Consider the following 12,679-nt stretch of genomic DNA (forward strand, 5'->3'; position numbering starts at 1 on the left):
TTAACCAGAGGTCCGAGAGCCAGTGCTCATCGGGACTCAGAGGTGGAGAGTATCAGCAATCTTGAATTCCTTATCATTTCAGAGGACCTGTCCTAGGCCCAGCACATGAGGGCAATTACAAAGAAAGCACAGCAGCACCTTTACTTCTTTAGAAGTTTGTGAAGATGCAGCATGATATTTAAAACCTTGACAAACTTCTATAAATGCGTAGTGGATAGTATATTGACTGGCTGCATCACAGCCTTGTATAGAAACACCAATTCCCTCAAACAGAAAATGCTACAAAATGTAGTGGGTACTGCCCAGTCCATCACAGCTAAAGCCCTCCCCACCACTGAGCACATCTACACAGAGTGCTGTCATAGGATTCATCATCAGGGACCCCAGCACCCAGGTCATGCTCTCTTCTCACTGTTGCCATCAGGAAGAAGTTACGGGAGCCTCAAGACTCGTACCACCAGGTTTAGGAATAGTTATTACCCCTCAACTGTCAGGCTGTTGAACCAAAAGGGGTAACTTCACTCAACTTCAGTTACCCCGTCACTGAACTTTTCCCACAGCCTATGGACTCACTTTCAAAGACTCTTCATCCCATGTTTTTGATATTTATTATTATTATATTTTACTTTTTGTATTTTCTTATTTATTATTCTTTCTATTTTTTTCTTTTTTTATACTTACACAGTTTGTTGTCATTTGCACACAGGTTATCTGCTCTGTTGGTGTGGTCTTTCATTGATTCTATTATGGTTATTAGATTTATTGAGTATGCCTGCAAGAAAATGAATCTCAGGGTTGTACATGGTGACACATATGTACTTGGTTAATAAATTTACTTCGGATTTTGGACTTTGAGATTTCCCAACAATCCATGAGCCCACGATTGTTGCCTCACTGTTCTGCTCCCTTTTTGTTCTATCTATCTACAATTTTATTGTAATTAATAGTAATGCTTATGTCTTGTACTGTTCTGTTGGCACAAAACAACCAATTTTACGATATACAGTCAGTCAGTGATAATAAGTCTGATTCAGATATGTAATTTCTTGTCTCCCACCTCCAATAGCCAGTCCCTTCTAGAATCTGGATCAGATTTATTAACTTGTATGATGTGAAAAATGCTTTTGTTTTGCAGCAGCAGTACAGTGTGAAGGCATAAAATTATTATAACATATGAAATAAATAAATGGTGCAAAACATGGAATACTGAGGTAGTGTTCGTGGGTTTCTGGATCGCTCTGAAATCTGATGGTGGAGTGGAGGAAGCTGTTCTTGATTCACGGAATATGGGTCTTCAGGCTCCTCTACCTCCTGCTAGTGGTCTTCTGCTGCTGTAGCCCATCCACTTCAAGGTTTGTTCAGAAAATCTCTTCTGCACATTTGTTGTAACATGTGATTATTTGAGTTACTGTCACCTTCCCATCAGCTTGAACCAGATTGACCATTCTCCTCCAGCCTCTCTCATTAACAGAGGTGTTTTTGCTCACAGACCTGCCACTCACTTGATACTTTTTGTTTTACACACCGTTCTCTGTAAACTAGAAATCAGCAGTTCCTGAGACACTCGAACCACCCTGTCTGGCACCAATAATCATTCCATGGTCAAATTCACTTGGGTCACATTTCTTCCTCATTCTGATGTTTGATGTGAACAACAACTGAACCTCTTGATCATGTCTGCATGCTCTTATGCATTGAGTTCCTGCCACACGATTGGCTGATTAGATGTTTGCATTAACGAGCAGGTGTGTCTAATAAAGTGGCCACTGAGTGTAATGGAAATGCCTACTGTTCTTGTCCTGCAGGTGAGAAGCCCTTTGAATGCCCAAACTGCCATGAGCGCTTTGCCAGAAACAGCACTCTGAAATGCCACCTGGTAGCCTGTCGTACTGGTATGGGTGCCAAGAAAGGAAGAAAGAAGATGTACGAATGCCAGGTACTGAGTGCTAACCTGCGCGGGTCACCTCTGCCCCTCCAGGCCAGAACAGAGCTCTCTGAGATGAAAGCAAGAAACCCAGGAGGATCTCAGCCTACTCATTGCATCTGTAGAACAATTGCCATCGGTTTGCGTCATCTCCAGCCCTTTGTGTTCCCGCCTCTTCAACCTCCCAGCCTGTCACTATCTCCTCTCCCTGTCCTTCAGCAGCAGTACAGTGTAAAGCCCTGTTACCTCTCTTCACCTGGGTCCACCTACCACCTGCCCGTTCGCTCTTGCTTCACATCTCTGTATACTGGCCGGCTGCCCTGTCCTTCAGTCCTGATGAAAGGTATTGAGTTGAAACAATGATTTTTCCACAGAAGCTGCCAGACCCGTGGAGTTCTTTCAGCATCTGGTTTCTTGCTTCAAATTTCAGCACCTGTGGTTTCCAATGTTTCTGCTGGAGAATTCGGTGTTCACACCAGAACAATGTCTCTATTAGACATTGCTTTGGCTCTGTAAGAGAAGCCTGAGAGTGGTAGTAGATAGTTGCCTCTGACTGGAGGTCTGTGACTAGTGGAGTGCTGCAGGGATTGGTGCTGGGTCCTTCATTGTTAGTCATCTATATCAACGATCTGGATGATAATGTGGTTAACTGGATCAGCCAATTTGCGGATGACATCAACACTGGGGTGTGGTGGACAATGAGGAAGACTATCGTGGCTTACAAAGGGATCTGCATCAGCTGGAAATGACGGAATCTGTTGCAATCGTTCCACAGATGCAACTCAACAGGCTGAGTTTTTCCTGCATTTCTTGCTGTTATCTGAAAAGTGGCAATGGAATTTAATGCAGGCAAGTGTGAAGTAGTGCACTTCAGGAGGACCAACAAAGATAGATCTTGCAGAGTGAATGGTAGGGAACTGAGGAGTGTGGAAGAACAGAGAGATCTGGGAATACAGGTCCGTAATTTGTTAAAAGTGGCGTCACAGGTAGATAGGGTTGCAAAGAAAGCTTTTGGCACATTAGCCTTCATAAATCAATGTACTGAGTATGGGAAATGGGATGTCATGTTGAAGTTGTACATGTCATTACTGATGCCTAATTTGGAGTATCGTGTGCGGTTTTAGTCACCTACCTACAGGAAAGATGTGAATAAGGTTGAAAATTTACGAGTATGTTGCTGGGTCTGGAAGACCTGAGTTATAAGGAAAGATTGAGTGAGTTAGGACTTCATTATATATTATTCGGGAAGCGGCCTGGTCGAGGGAAGTGCCTGGTGTGAAAAGTGCTAGTCTTTGGCTCGAGAGTCTTCAGCGAGGAGGCTGACTGAGGAGACTACGCCAGGCACAATTGGAGAGGGTGAAGACTAAACTGATTCAGTGTGCTATGTGCATGATGTGGGAGGTCAGGGACACTGATGGTGCCCCTGGCTGCTACAGCTGTGGAAGATTAGCTTCTGAAGGAGCATGTTGCAGCACTGAAGAAAGAACTGGATGACCTCAGGTTTATCCGCGAAAATGAGAGTTTTCTGGACAGGACCTACAGTGAGGTTGTTACATCGAGGATACTGGAAGAGAGAAAGGGGGCGACAATGAGGAAGGAAAGGATGCTTGAAGTACAGGAGACCCCAGGGGATGTACCTCTCGTAAACAGATTCACCCTCTTGGAAGCTGTCAGGACAGAAGATACTGCCAGTCTGAGAGGCAGACAGGTCTGCGAGCCGAAAATTGGTGCAGAAGCAGAGACGAGGAGTCGGACATCAGGAAGAGCCATGGTAGTAGGGGACTCCATAGTAAGAGGTACGGAAAGGGGTTTCTGCGGCAACAGGTGAGATTTAAGGATGGTGTGTTGCCTCCCTGGTGCAAGGATCCAGGACATCACGGACCGATTGCAGGGAATCCTCAAGGGTGAAGGTGAACAGCCGGAAGTGGTAGTGCATGTCGGCACAAATGACATCGGGAAGAAGAGGAAGGACATTCTGCAGCGGGACTTCAGAGAACTCAGAAGATGGCTGAAAAGCAGTACTTCCAGGGTGGTTATCTCCAGTTTGCTTCCAGTTCCTCGTGCTGGAGAGGGCAGGAACAGGGAGATAATGGATCTGACTGTGTGGCTGAGGAACTGGTGCAGGAAGCAAGGATTTACATTCTTGGACCTCTGGGATCTGTTTTGGGGTAGGGATGAATTGTACAAAAGGGACGGGTTGCACCTTAATAGGCGGGCGACCAGCATTCTGGCAAACAGGTTTGCCACTGCAACACGGATGTGTTTTAACTAAGTAGTGGAGGGGAGGGGATGAACTGGAAATATAAGGATGGAGTTAAAGGGAAAGTGAAAATAAGAAAAGTTAAAAAGAACAACAGAATCAATGGAGTAGAAAGCTCAAGAAGAGATCATACTATGGCCAAGTGAAATAGGAATTAGAGGAAAGGAGAGGGGAGTAACAAATTAAAAGTATTATATATGAATGCACAAAGTATAAGGAATAAAGTAGATGAGCTTGACGCTCAGTTGGAAATTGGCAAGTACGATGTTGTGGGATATGAATATTCAAGGATATACATCTTATCGAAAGGACAGACTGACTGGCAGAGGGGGTGGGGTGGCTCTGTTGGTGAGGAATGATATTCAGTCCCTTGCGAGGGGGGACATTGAATCAGGGGATGTAGAGTCAGTATGGATAGAACTGAGAAATTCTAAGGGTAGAAAGACCCTAATGGGAGTTATCTACAGGCCCCCAAACAGCAGTCTGGATGTAGGGTGTAAGTTGAATGAAGAGTTAAAATTGGCATGTCACAAAGGTAATGATACAGTTGTCATGGGGGATTTCAACATGCAGGTAGACTGGGAGAATCAGAATGGTACTGGACCCCAAGAAAGGGAGTTTGTGGAGTGTCTTCGAGATGGATTCTTAGAACAGCTTGTACTGGAGCCTACCAGGGAGAAGGCAATTCTAGATTTAGTGTTGTGCAATGAACGGGATTTGATCAGGGACCTCGAGGTAAAGGAACCATTAGGAGGTAGTGACCACAATATGATATGTTTTAACCTACAATTTGAGAAGGAGGAGGGAAAATCGGATGTGTCAGTATTACAGTTAAAGGGAACTATGGAGCTATGAGGGAGGAGCTGGCCAAAGTTCAATGGAACAATACCCTAGCAGGGAAGACAGCGGAACAACAATGGCGGGTATTTCTGGGAATAATGCAGAAGGTGCAGGAACGGTTCATTCCAAAGAGGAAGAAAGATTCTAAGGGGAGTAAGGGAAGACCATGGCTGACGAGGCAAGTAAAGGGCAGTATAAAAATAAAAGAGAAGAAGTATAACATAGCAAAGATGAGCAGGAAACCGGAGGACTGCGAAGCTTTTAAAGAGCATCAGAAGATAACAAAAAAGGCAGTACGCCAAGAAAAAATGAGGTACGAAGGTAAACTAGCCAAGAATATAAAGGAGGATAGTAAAAGCTTCTTTAGGTATGTGAATAGCAAAAAAATAATTAAGACCAAAATTGGGCCATTGAAGACAGAAACGGGTGAATTTATTATGGGGAACAAAAAAATGGCAGACGAGTTGAACAGGTACTTAGTATCTGTCTTCACTAGGGAAGACACAAACAATCTCCCAGATGTAATAGTGGCCAAAGGAACTAGGGTAATGGATGAACTGAAGGAAATTTATATTAGGCAAGAATCGGTGTTGGATAGACTGTTGAGTCTGAAGGCTGATAAGTCCCCAGGACCTGATGGTCTGCATCCCAGGGTACTTAAAGAGGTGGCTCTAGAAATCGTGCACGTATTGGTAATCATTTTCCAATGTTCTATGGATTCAGGAACAGTTCCTGCTGATTGGAGGGTGGCTAATGTTGTCCCACTTTTCAAGAAAGGAGGGAGAGAGACAACAGGGAATTATAGACTGGTTAGCCTGACGTCAGTGGTGGGAAAGATGCTGGAGTCAATTATAAAAGAGGAAATTACGACACATTTGGATATCAGTAGAAGGATCAGTCCGAGTCAGCATGCATTTATGAAGGGAAAATCATGCTTGACGAATCTTCTGGAGTTTTTTGAGGATGCAACTATGAAAATGGACAAGGGAGAGCCAGTGGATGTAGTGTACCTGGACTTCCAGAAAGCTTTTGATAAAGTTCCACATAAGAGATTAGTGGGCAAAATTAGGGCACCTGGTATTGGGGGCAGAGTACTGACATGGATTGAAAATTGGCTGGCTGACAGGAAACAAAGAGTAGCGATTAACGGGTCCCTTTCAGAATGGCAGGCTGTGACCAGTGAGGTACCGCAAGGTTCGGTGCTGGGACCGCAGCTGTTTACAATATACATTAATGATTTAGATGAAGGGATTAAAAGTAACATTAACAAATTTGCCGATGACACAAAACTGGGTGGCAGTGTGAAATGTCAGGAGGATGTTATGAGAATGCAGGATGACTTGGACAGATTGGGTGAGTGGGCAAATGTATGGCAGATGCAGTTTAATGTGGATAAATGTGAGGTTATCCACTTTGGTGGCAAGAACAGGAAGGCAGATTACTATCTAAATGGAGTCAAGTTAGGAAAAGGGGAAGTACAACGAGATCTAGGTGTTCTTGTACATCAATCAATGAAAGCAAGCATGTAGATACAACAGGCAGTGAAGAAAGCTAATGGCATGCTGGCCTTTATAACAAGAGGAATTGAGTATAGGAGTAGCGAGGTCCTTCTGCAGCTGTACAGGGCCCTGGTGAGACCCCACCTGGAGTACTGTGTGCAGTTTTGGTCTCCAAATTTGAAGAAGGACATTCTTGCTATTGAGGGAGTGCAGCGTTGGTTCACAAGGTTAATTCCCGGAATGACGGGACTGTTATATGTTGAAAGATTGGAACGACTGGGCTTGTATACACTGGAATTTAGAAGGATGAGAGGGGATCTAATTGAGACATATAAGATTATTAAGGGATTGGACACGCTGGAGGCAGGAAGCATGTCCCTGCTGATGGGTGAGTCCAGAACTAGAGGCCACAGTTTAAGAATAAGGGGTAGGCCATTTAGAACTGAGATGCGGAAAAACTTTTTCACCCAGAGAGTGGTGTATATGTGGAATGCTCTGCCCCAGAATGCAGTGGAGGCCAAGTCTCTGGATGTATTCAAGAGAGAGTTAGATAGAGCTCTTATAGGTAGCGGGGTCAAGGGATATGGGGAGAGGGCAGGAACAGGGTACTGATTGTGTATGATCAGCCATAATCACAGTGAATGGCGGTGCTGGCTAGCAGGGCCGAATGGCCTACTCCCGCACCTACTGTCTATTGTCTATTATCTATATATAGAATGTAGAAGATTGGGAGGAGATTTGATAGAGGTATACAAAATTCTGAGGGGTATGGATAGGGTAAATACAACCGGGCTTTTTCCACTGAGGTTGGGTAGGACTACAACTAGAGGTCATGGGTTAAGGGTGAAAAGTGAAAAGCTTTTGATTTCTTTTTTTTATTAAGTGCAATCATAAACAATAGCCAGATCAGAAATGCTGATCAAGTCAACCAGTTCCGAAAGAGAACTCTGATAGGCCAATCAGATGGTTCACTGCTGCTCAGCGACAGAACATAAAAAAATCATGTGTACAATTAAGAAACATTAAAAAATTGTAGAAATACTGGAGTCACGATGATCACGATGAAGTCTGCTGGAGAGAGACATTTATATACATGCTGTCCTCCATAATTCAAAGAAGTTGAAGAATAAGGTTGCAAGGTGACAAAGGTTGGCAGGAGCACTTGGAGCTAAGAACTAATCCCTACCAGGAGAAAACAGCACCTGTTCTTTCCGCACTTTTCTCCAGCAGTTTAAGGGGAACATGAGGGGAACGTCTTCACTCAGAGGGTGGTGAGAGTGTGGAACGAGCTGCCAGCACAAAGTGGTGCAAGCGAGTTTAATTTCAATATTTAAGTGAAGTTTGGATAGAAACTTGGATAGTAGGGGTAAGAGCCCATTGTAGGTCGATGGGAGTAGGCAGTTTAAATGCTTTTGGCCTGTTTGTGCTGTACTTCTCAATGACTCTATTCAAGGGCAGTGTAGCCTGAAGTCAAGTCACATTCATTTTATTATGGTATTTAGCGGTACAGCTGGGAGTCGGCCTTTCCTGCCTTTGAGCAACCCTAATTTAACTCTGTTTAGAGTGATTGCTGGGAAGTTTTATCATTGTCATCATGATGCACCGTGTTGTATGATGTGGGCGATCATGGTCTTTCCATGACCATCATTGTTCTTTCTTCCTTTTTCAATCTTCTTACTGAATTTTTCTAGACAAATAAGTAGTGGTCATAACAGTACAAAGGGAGTGGGATTACATTGTTGGCAATTAATACATGTGAGTAGAAACTATAGGTAACAGCAATATAATTGACCTCCCAAACTCTTAATATAGACAAGATACAAGGAAATAAAAAAGATGGAAAAAAAACCCCAAATTGAAAAATCAAAAACAAAGTAAACTAAACTAAACAGAAATAAAACTAAACAAAGCTGGCCTATTCTATTATATCAGATAAAATCATTAATGTCATCAACTCCGCTCCACTACTCGAATTAATAAATAATATAAAGGAATTGGAAAAGATCAATTTACATTCTATGAAAGTATTGGATAAATGGCCTCCCAAGTTTCTTCGAATTTAACCGAGGGATCAAAGGCACTACTTCTAATTTTTTCTAAGTTTAAACAGGACATGGTTTGGAAAAACCATTGAGAAGTAGCTGGAGGATTAATCTCTTTCCAATTCAATAAAATAGATCCTCTAGCCATTAAAGTAGCAAATGCAATCATCTGCCGAGCTGAAGAGGGCCGATCAATCATTGGTAAACCAAAAATTGCAGTGATAGGGTGAGGCTGTAAATCAATGTGCAAAACTGTAGAGAATGTATCAAAAATATCTTTCTAATATTTTTCCAAAAGAGAGTAAAAACAAGCTAATTTATCTTTAGACATATGAGCCCTATGCACTACTTTAAATTGAAACAATGTATGTTTAGCACAAATAGAAGAAAAGTTAACTAATTGAAAAATTTTCTCCCATTTCTGTATAGGTAAAGAAAGTTGAAGTTCCTTCTCCCATTCATTTTTAATGTTATTGGATATATCTGAATGTATTTTCATAATCATATCATAAATGATTGCAATTAAACCCTTTTGATAAGGGTTTAAGCCTAAAATTTTTCCCGCGATATCAGTTGGATATGAAATTGGAAAAGTAGGTAACTTTATATTAAAAAAAATCTCTGATCTGTAAATATCTAAAAAAATGGGATCTGGGCAAATTATATTTGTTAAACAACTGTTCAAAAGACATAAAACAGTTAAAAATAAATAAATAAATTTATTTAAAAATAAATCACGAAAATATATTATATCCTTCGTTTTCCATACCAAAAGGCTTGATCCACAACAGAGGGTTGAAAGAAAAAATTAGATATAATAGGACTTGATAAAATAAATTTATTCAAGCCAAAAAATTTACAAAACTGAAACCATAATCGTATGTTTATTTATTGGATTAACCATTTGTTTATTCAATTTAAAAAGAACAAAGGGAAGCAAAGTCCCTAAGATGGAAACCAATGAAAATCCTTGTGCAGAATTACATCCAAGATTAGACCATTGCGGACTGGCATTAATATCTACATCTTGTGTCCAAAATATTAAATATTGCATATTAATTGCCCAATAATAAAATCTTAAATTCAGCAGTGCCAGGCCACCGTTCATTTTAGATTTCTGCAAGTATTTTTTACTTAACCTAGAGTTTTTATTCTGCCATATATAAGACAAAATTTTAGAGTCAATAGTATCAAAAAAGGATTTGGGAATGAAGATTGGTACTGCTTGGAAAAGATATAAAAAATTAGGTAAAATAATCATCTTAATAGCATTAATTCGACCAATCAATGATATAGACAGTGAGGACCATTTAGTAAGCAATTGTTTGACCCGGTCTATTAAAGGTAAAAAATTGACGTTAAATAAATTTTTATGTTTTTTAGTAATTTTAACAGCTAGCTAAGTAAAGTGATCCGTAACCAATCTAAATGGCAAACGTATATAAATTGGAACTTACATATTTAAAAGGAAATGTTCATTCTTATTAAGATTCAGTTTGTAACCAGAAAAGTTACTAAACTGAGCAAGCAGGGATATAACAGCAGGAATGGATTTCTCAGGATTCGAAATATATAATAACAAATCATCTGCATATAATGATAACTTATGTATCACATTCCCATGGGGAATGCCAAGTGTAGTAGGTGAGTCTTGAATAGCAATAGCTAAAGGTTCCAGGGCAATATCAAATAGCAATGGGCCAAGATGACAGCCTTGCCTAGTGCCATGAAGCAACTGGAAAAAAGGAGATCTTATATTATTGGGTAAGTACTGAAGCCATAGGGCCATAATATATCAATTTAATCCAAGATATAAATTGCAGGCTAAAATTAAATTTCTCAAACATACTAAATAAGTATGGCCATTCAATTCGTATCGAATGCTTTCTCGGCATCCAATGAGATGACACATTCTGGCGTTCTAGCTGAGGGAGTATAAACAATATTCATTAATCTCCTAATATCAAAGGACGGATATTGGTTTTTAATAAATCTGGTCTGATCAACCAAAATAATTTGAGACAATACATACTCCAATCTAGTTGCCAATATTTTAGAAAAGATCTTAGAATCCACATTCAATAAGGATATAGGTCTATATGATGTGTGTTCAGTGGGATCTTTATCTTTTTTAAGAATTAAGGAAATAGAGGCACCATAAAAAGATTGTGGTAATTTACCTATAAATAATGCATCCTTAAAGATTCTACATAACCAGGGAGAAAGTATAGTAGAGAAGGATTTTAAAAATTCTACTGTATAGCCACCTGGGCCAGGTGCTTTACCTGAATTCATTGAAGAAATAGCATCTTTTATTTCTTGTTACGTAATAAGAGCATCTAATACTAAACGTTCATTAGGTGATAATTTCGGAACATTCAATTTCCTTAAGAATTCGTGCATTATAGTGGAGTCATCAGGAAATTCTGATTGATATAAGGAGATGTAAAATTCTTGAAAAGATTTGTTTGCCTCATCATGATCAACCGTTATAGTGCCATCTTGTTAACAAATTTTAATAATCTGATGTTTAGCCAAAGCAGATTTCAATTGACTAGCCAATAGTTTACCAGATTTATCACCATGTGTACAAAATGACTCTTAGACTTAATTAATTAATTTTCAATTGAGGATGTTAAATGTAAACTATGCTCCATTTGAAGTTCAACCCTCTTTTTATAAAGCTCCTGACTAGGAGCAATAGAATATTTCTTGTCGATTGCTTTAATCTTATTAACCAATATACAAATCTCTTTATTAATTGGTTTTTTCAGTCCAGCAGAATGTGAGATAATCTACCCATGGATGTATGCTTTAAAAGTATCCCATTGAACCCTACTGGAAATTTCTTCCGTAGAGTTTGTTGAAAAGAAGAAATCAATCTGTTCCTTAACGAAATTCACAAAGTCCGAGCCCTGTAGTAATACAGAATTGAATTGCCATTGTCCAAAGCTAAAGGGTGTATCCATTAATTTAATAGAGAGTTTCAGGGGTGCATGGTCAGAGATGGCAATGGAATCGTAATTGCAGTCAGTGACAGAGGGAATTAAACAAGAGTCAATAAAAAAGTAGTCAATTCTAGAACAACTGTGGTATACATGGGAAAAGAATAAAAGCTCTTTATCCTTTGGATGTAGAAACCTCCAAATTTCTGAAATTCCAAAGTCAAGCATAAAGGAATTAATAAAGGTAGCTGGTTTATTCGGAAGTGCCTGATTAGTCTTAGATCTATCCATTGAAGGATTTAAACAGCAATTAAAATCGCTATCCATTATCAACATATAGTCATTTAAATTAGGAAGGGATGTGAATAAGTTTTTAAAAAATTCAGGATAGTCAACATTTGGAGCATAAACATTAACCATAACCACTTTTTTGTTTCAGAGTAGACCAGTAATTAACAAAAATCTACCATTCAGATCCAAAATTGTTTCATAGTGAATAAATGAAATTGAGAAATCTATAAAAACAGAAACTCTTTTCACTTTAGCCTGAGAATTCGAATGGTATTGTTGATCTTTCCAAAACCTAAAAAAACACTGATTATCCTTTTTCCTCACATGAGTTTTTTGTGCAAGGATAAGATGGGCATTCATTCTATGGAATACTTTGAAAATTCCTTTCCATTTAATCGGATGGTTTAAACCGTTAGTATTCCATGAAACAAAATTAATAATCTTATCCATCATAGTAAAACCAGTAGTATGGTATGTAAATGATTAACCAGAATACAAACTCATGAACCCGGAAGAGAAAGAAAGGTTCAAGGAGGAACTGGAAGTTACGACATATCAGACATTTCAGTCGTTTCAAAATAGCCCAGGTGAAAAAATCTACTCTATAAAAAGAAATACCCCTCCCCCCACTCACAAAGACCCAGAAATAGGCCAGAGATTGGCCAAGAGATAAACTAAAGCTAAATCTACCCCCATCTCTCCTGATGGCAGCCCAAAAGATAAAAGTTTATAAAGAAAAGCCACCCATAAACCAAAAATTATATGAAGAAAATTATCAAAAAAAGAGAACAAGAAAAAAACTACCACGATTTAAAAAAAAGTTTAAATCATAAAACAGAGTACTAAAACAGCAGTATTTCAGAGAAAGGAGAAAACAA

The 12,679-nt window shown here is 39.6% G+C and overlaps 1 protein-coding gene across 7 annotated transcripts in view; it reads left to right on the top strand.

Moving 5' to 3' along the window:
• The window catches only part of LOC132396564 (zinc finger protein 131-like), a 125,613-nt gene that overhangs the window by 50,952 nt on the left and 61,982 nt on the right, over positions 1-12,679 (top strand). For all 7 annotated transcript variants that reach the window (XM_059974218.1, XM_059974214.1, XM_059974221.1 and 4 more), the window contains one exon: positions 1,806-1,936. In XM_059974218.1, the coding sequence (XP_059830201.1) occupies positions 1,806-1,936 (131 nt within the window). The remainder of the gene's footprint in view (positions 1-1,805; positions 1,937-12,679) is intronic.

This window comes from Hypanus sabinus, chromosome 7 (genome assembly GCF_030144855.1).
Source record: "Hypanus sabinus isolate sHypSab1 chromosome 7, sHypSab1.hap1, whole genome shotgun sequence".
Classification (NCBI taxonomy): Eukaryota; Metazoa; Chordata; class Chondrichthyes; order Myliobatiformes; family Dasyatidae; genus Hypanus; species Hypanus sabinus.